Source organism: Sus scrofa, chromosome 14 (assembly GCF_054392235.1).
Source record: "Sus scrofa isolate SSC_HxYL_T2T_F1_AM1 chromosome 14, Sscrofa_HxYL_maternal_Yorkshire_Landrace_v2.0, whole genome shotgun sequence".
Lineage (NCBI taxonomy): Eukaryota > Metazoa > Chordata > Mammalia > Artiodactyla > Suidae > Sus > Sus scrofa.
The window spans coordinates 156496601-156502258 of NC_139396.1; the positions used below are offsets into that span (position 1 = coordinate 156496601).

The following is a 5658-nucleotide window of genomic DNA, read 5'->3' on the forward strand; positions in this document are numbered from 1 at the left end:
TCTAAAAATGCTGAGTTGGTGCTTTAAAAAAAAAAAAAAAAAAAAGTCCAATGCATGACTGCAGTGTGTCAGAAGAGCTCTTTCCCCTGCTCTGATGGCTATTGGGAGCCTAGGATTTGAGACATGAGCCAAGACTGAAGTGTTACAGCATCAAATACTGCAAACCAAAATGGGCATTCTCGTGCACAGACCTCAAGATTTTAGCTGAGCCATTGGTCCCTTTGTTCTTTTTGTGCCTTTGGGGCCATTGCCGTGGTCTGTCAAAGCTGTTCTCAAAACTTGCAGTGGTGCCGAACTGCGTCTACGTGAGCGGGCAAGTCGAGCTATCAAGCTGTTGCGTTGCCCAGCACGAACTTCTGATCTCCGAAAAACCAGGTACCCAGTGTCTCGGGAATAGTCTGTGGAGAGGCTGTTTGGAGCAAGAGTTGCGCTCAAGTCCTCCTCTTAGATGAAGATCTAAAAATGCAGTGTTTTATGCATTTTAAAAATAGTCCATTACCCAGCGGCAGTATGCGCTCATAGACTCAGCTCTCTTCAAATCTGTCCAGTGTCTGGGAAACAATCAGCTATGAAAAGGGAAAGCTGCTCCCTCTGAAGGAGCCAAAATCTTTTCCATCCTAGATGTGAGCAGCTGGAGGACGGGTCTTGGTTCTCTCTTGCCTCCATCCCCGCCGCTCCCGTTAGCCCCGCTCCCCCAAAAGAGCCCTTGAACAGAATGAAGCCTGGATGAGAGTGAAGAACAAGGTCCAGAAACAGGAAGATTTAAGGACAGACTCTGTCTCCGGATATTATTAAGGATGGCAGATCCTTCACCCTCGTTAGGGGACCGCGTGGATTCAGGTGTTCTGCGCGAGGGGAAGGCGCGCACATGGGGTCAGCAGGCGGCCTCTCCCCGCCCTCTGGCGGCGCCTCCCGGCAGCTGGAAGGGAAGGGGCGCGGAGACACCCGTGCACCAGGAGGGGGCGGTCCCTGCGCATTGTGAACCCCTCTGCGAGGTGGGGACCACAAGTCCACGCCAACTACTCGTGAGTCCGGAGAAGTGGGGACCGAGGGGCTCTGCGTTCATAGATGCGGGGCGTAGAAAGGGTTCAGGTAGGAGGGCCCGAGAAAGGGCGCAAAGGAGCCCCCGGCGGCTGCGGCGGCGGCGGCAGCTGTCAGCGGGAAGGAGGCGGCGGCCGGGAAGAGGATGTTGGCCGCCGAGTAGGAGGGGAAAGTCTGGAAAGACATCGCGCCGGGGCCGGACGGACCCGGGCTGCCCCCCGAGCCGCCGCCGCCGCCGCCCGCCCCCGCCGCAGCTCCGGGCGTCACTGGCTGGGGCGCGCCACCTGCCGCCTGCGCCGTGCCTTCGGCGCCGGGGTTCTGCTTCTTCCACTTGGTCCTGCGGTTCTGGAACCAAATTTTGACCTGCGTCTCGGTGAGACTGAGCGACAGTGCGAGGTTCAGGCGCTCGCACACAGACAGGTAGCGCGTGGCCCGAAACTTGTTCTCCAAGGCCACCAGCTGCTCGTAAGTGAAGGCGGTGCGCGCGCGCCGCGGCTTGGAGCAGCTGGGCTCTGAGCGCCGGCGCCGGGGCCGCGGGGAGCCCGGCGAGCCGGGGGAGCCCGCGAGGCCTCCGCTACTGCGCTCCGCGGCCGCCAAGGCCCCAGCCCGAGCCTCCGGGAAGCGCGTCGGACCCTCCTGCAGGCGCGCAGCCCGCTCCCGCTGCCGCTGCCCCCCATCCTCGGCATCTTCCTCCTCCTCCTCCTCCTCCGCCTCCTCCGCCTCAGAGCCCACCAGGGGGGACGCCGCTCCTGCGCCTCGGCCCGCAGCATCTAGGGGAGAAGGGACGGTGATCAAAAATCCAGAACGACCCGGCCCATCCAGGTCCCCAGACCTGCTCCTCGAGAGCATACAGTGCTCTTCCCCACCCAGACCCCAGCTCTACCCCTCGCGGGTATCGCGCTTCCCGCCACTCCACCCCCACCCCCGAGACAGCACAGAGTCGCAAGTCCTTCCCAGGAGTTGGGGTTAGGGTTGCAATGTCTCTTTTCTCTTTACTCATCTACTACTTAGCAGCATCCAAGAACTGTATTTTGAATGAATGAATGAATGACACCCCGCATTAGGTAAAAATAACGACCTTATTGGGCAACTTTATAGGACGGTTATACATGAAGACATCGAGATGTCAAGTCCGTTTAGGGCTGTGTCTCCTCAGTCCCTAGAAGCCTATTTTGGTCTGGAACTCCTAGCAATTAAAAAAGAAGTTATTAAGCGCCCCCTCCTCCCGTTTAAAGTGAAATTCCCTCTTTCCCATCTTCTCTCTCCTGCCGTGTTAATAGAGTTTCAGATTTGTGCGGGGCCGGATCGATAGATGTCATCTATTAAAGGTAAGTTTTAATCGAACAATATTAGGATCAGACAGGGAAAGGGGGTTTGAAGTCGGTACCTGCAAGCTGCGGGCAGGAGATATGCAGGCTCCAGTAATAGAATATCGATCATGGGGCTGGGGAAAGGAGAGCGCAGCCCCTGCGAGGGGCGATCGGAACAATTACCAGGCCGACCGCTCAGGCCCAAGCGCAGCCGCCAGAGGCGCCCAGAGCCCCAGACAATCACCGCTAAACTTGGGGAGGGGGAGCAGGGGGCTTGGAGACTTCAGGCCGCTCCCTGACCTATGCCCCGACCTTTGGCGTCCTTCCAGGGAAACACCGGCCCAAGCCTCACCCTGCTCGGGTCCTGCTGTCTTTTGTCTTTCCTTTCAGACACCAACTTTCCAGGAGACCTCATCAGGTGTCCCTCAGAGTTAGGAGTTAAGCCAAAAAGGGGGGAAAAGGACCTCAAGCCTCCCATCTCCCCATCTGGCCGGGTCCCAGCACAGTCAACGACTGGGTACAGGGAGAGTGACCGTGTGGGGCCTCGGGGTCTCTGCAGCTGTCTCCAGATGTTTGGAAGTGGGCACTGGGTGCATACACCGGACCTCACTGCCTACCAAGACCCCGGACACAGGATTTAGCCTCAGCTGCCTCCTCCGGAAGATGGAGGTGATATTAACGATGCTGTCTACCTCGCAGCTTTTGGACTTTTTCATGACTTTTATCCCAGTCTCCAGCCCCAGGTCCTGGCAGGTGGAGGGCCTCCTAAATGCCCAATACATGAATAAGCCTGGATAAGGTGGGCACCAGGTAAGTATTCGTTTCCACTGCGAGTAAATCAGAATTGGGGTGCTTTCTCGCTTAGCCCCAGGATGCCGGGGTTCTTTCTGCCTCAATTTAATTAAGAGACAGGCGCTACACTTCGCTCCTGGTGCTAAGGACTACTCACCCGGTCCACGGCTTTTTCCATCCCCCACCCCCGGCCTGCGCCTTCCCATCGTGTGATCTAGGCTGGGGGCTTTCCAGGGCTGGGGCCGCCTCGCATCCTTACCAGGCGTCTCTCGCTGCCGGGCTGGGTCCCCCCGGGTGGCGTCCTTCCCTGCTTCGGCCTCTGCCAAACTTTTCTTGGCTTCCCGAAGAGCAGGGCGCACGGCCGGAAGCGCAGCACGAGTGAATTTCTGCGGGTCCAGGATGTCCAGAACCGAGAAGGAGATCTTGTGGTGGGAGGGGGCCGCCTTGGCCCCGCCGTCCTGCCATGCCAACATACCCGCCGCCTGCGGGTCGGAGGCCGGCGGCGCGGGGTCTGGGATCGCGGCGCTCGGGCTTGCCTTCGGCTGTGGCTCAGCTGCAGCTCTCAGCGGCTAGAAGGGTCGGGGCGGCCAAGTGAAGATGGGGAGGGGGGCGTGGAGGCGGGGCGGAGAGAGAGCAGCGGGGGGCTGTGCGCAGATTGGCACTTGCGGGGCCCAGGCCCTTGCCAGGTGCAGGGCGCGCTCGCAGCAGTCCGAAGACGTCCCTGAGCCTTGCTGGGACCACTAACCTCGGCAGGGGGGCACTTTGGTGCATCCGATGCGCGCGCCCGCCAGGACAACGTCGCAGGCTCGGCGCGCCTCTGCTCAACCTGCGGGTACTCCGGGTGCGCGAGGGTGGGAAGTCCGGACGCTTTCATCCGGGAGATCCCCCCCAACACACGCGCTGAGTCGGGCTCGGATTCGCACCCTTCCCCCAGCGCACCCGCCTTGAATTGAGGATGCCGTTGAGGCCACCGCTGATCACTTCAAGGCGTGCTCTGCGCATCTCCTGCCTCGCCAGTGAATCACAGTAATGGCCTCAGACCTGGTCACTCGGATTTAAAAGCCCTCGTGTTTTCACAATTTACAGTTTACAAAGCCCTTCGGCTTGCGTGGTCTCATTTGATCCTCTGAGCCTCCTCGTGAAGTGGGCGTGGCCTGGCAAGACCCCGGTTTTGAGATAAGGAAATTAGGGTTCAAAGGTGAGAAGTGATGTTGCTCAGGGTCACTGTTGGTTGGTGACAGTCTGGATTCGAACCCAGGTCTCCTGTCCAGGACCAATATTCTTTTCGGTCCGTCCTGCTCCCTAGAAAATAACGGAAGAAAGTCCTCTACCTGTCAGAGGCTTTCCCTTCCACCCTGGAGCCTAGACAGGTCAGGGCGCAGCAAGGGGTTTGCAGAGGTGTCCGAGCCCCTCGCAAAGATGCCTCGCTGCTTTGGAAACCTTGGCAGATTGTGGTCCCAGAGCCAGGTGAGATGCCCTGGTGAGGGCAGGTGAGCCAGGTGAGGGTGGCTGAGCACAATCCCTGATGCCTTCGCGCCTTCACAGTCACAGATCTGGTTATTTGCAACAGCTATTGTGTCTTTGGGAATAAGGTCACATCTTTGACCCCTATCCTCCCACTAGCCCCAAGAAGAAAAAGGTTAAAAGTTGCTTGTTTGGTTTGGAGTTAGGATCAGAGACTAGAGAAGATGGAAAGGCTTCCATCTGCCCGACGAAGTCCCGTGGGAAGGGCGTACATCAGTCTTTGGGGGAAGCATCCACCGGCCACGTCCTTCTAACACTCCTTCCCCTTTTATCGCTTGGGGAGCAGACTGTGAGCGCTAAGCATTTATCTCAGCGGCAAATTCTGAGGCTTCTCCTGCCCCTCTGCCCACAGCCACCTCTAAGGCTGCCTGTCCCTTTCTTCCCTGCCCCATGGGGTTTCCAAACAATGACTTGGCAATTAAGATTGTGGAGCAGGTAGGCGTAGGAAGGGAGGAGAAACCTTCTCATTAAAGGCCAGTTGGGGGAGGTGGGGCTGCTAATCCCATCTGTTCTTGAAGAGAAGTCCTTACAGACCAGCTTTTCTCATTCAAACCTCGTGGCTCCTCCCAGAGGCCGCCACTGTGTTCCCTGGGGACTTGAAAGCCCTGCCGAAAGTCAAGCCCGCTCCAGCCCTAGAGCGGAGATGGAAGGTGCTTTAAAAGGAAATCAGGAAAGGAAGTGCGCTGGCCAAGCCTGCTGGACCACCTCCCATCAGAAGGAATGCACGCCTTGCAGAAAACAGAGAAAGATGGCCGAGGCACTAAACCTGGTACCCAGGAACCAGGATGGCCAGTCACAGAACCTTCCAGATCAGATAGGGTACTTCGTTTTGTTTTGTTTTGACAACTCTTTCTCACCCAATTCTCACTTGATTTTTTTTTTTTAATCTTTCTTTTCTTCTCTCTCCTTCCCGCACTGATCCCAGCCCCCTTTTACTTTTTTCACCCACATTTATATTTTTTCATATTTATATTCTTCAAGAGAACCAAAA

General features: G+C 57.5%; 1 protein-coding gene across 1 annotated transcript; it reads right to left on the bottom strand.

The window, feature by feature from the left end:
- Positions 1-1003: 1003 nt before the first annotated feature.
- Positions 1004-4234, bottom strand: NKX1-2 (NK1 homeobox 2). The gene is made up of 2 exons (XM_001927112.4): positions 3403-4234; positions 1004-1811 (listed from the first exon to the last, which is right to left on the bottom strand). The coding sequence occupies exons 1-2, from the start codon at positions 3614-3616 to the stop codon at positions 1063-1065; spliced, it is 963 nt and encodes a 320-aa protein (XP_001927147.1). The 5' UTR covers positions 3617-4234; the 3' UTR covers positions 1004-1062.
- Between the last annotated feature and the right edge of the window lie 1424 nt (positions 4235-5658).

Coding starts and splice junctions, on each gene's coding strand:
- NKX1-2 (XM_001927112.4), bottom strand. CDS start 3,616: ATGTTGGCATGGCAGGACGGCGGGGCCAAGGCGGCCCCCTCCCACCAC. Junction 1,812..3,402: donor CCGGCAGCGAGAGACGCCTG/GTAAGGATGCGA, acceptor CTTCTCCCCTAG/ATGCTGCGGGCCGAGGCGCA.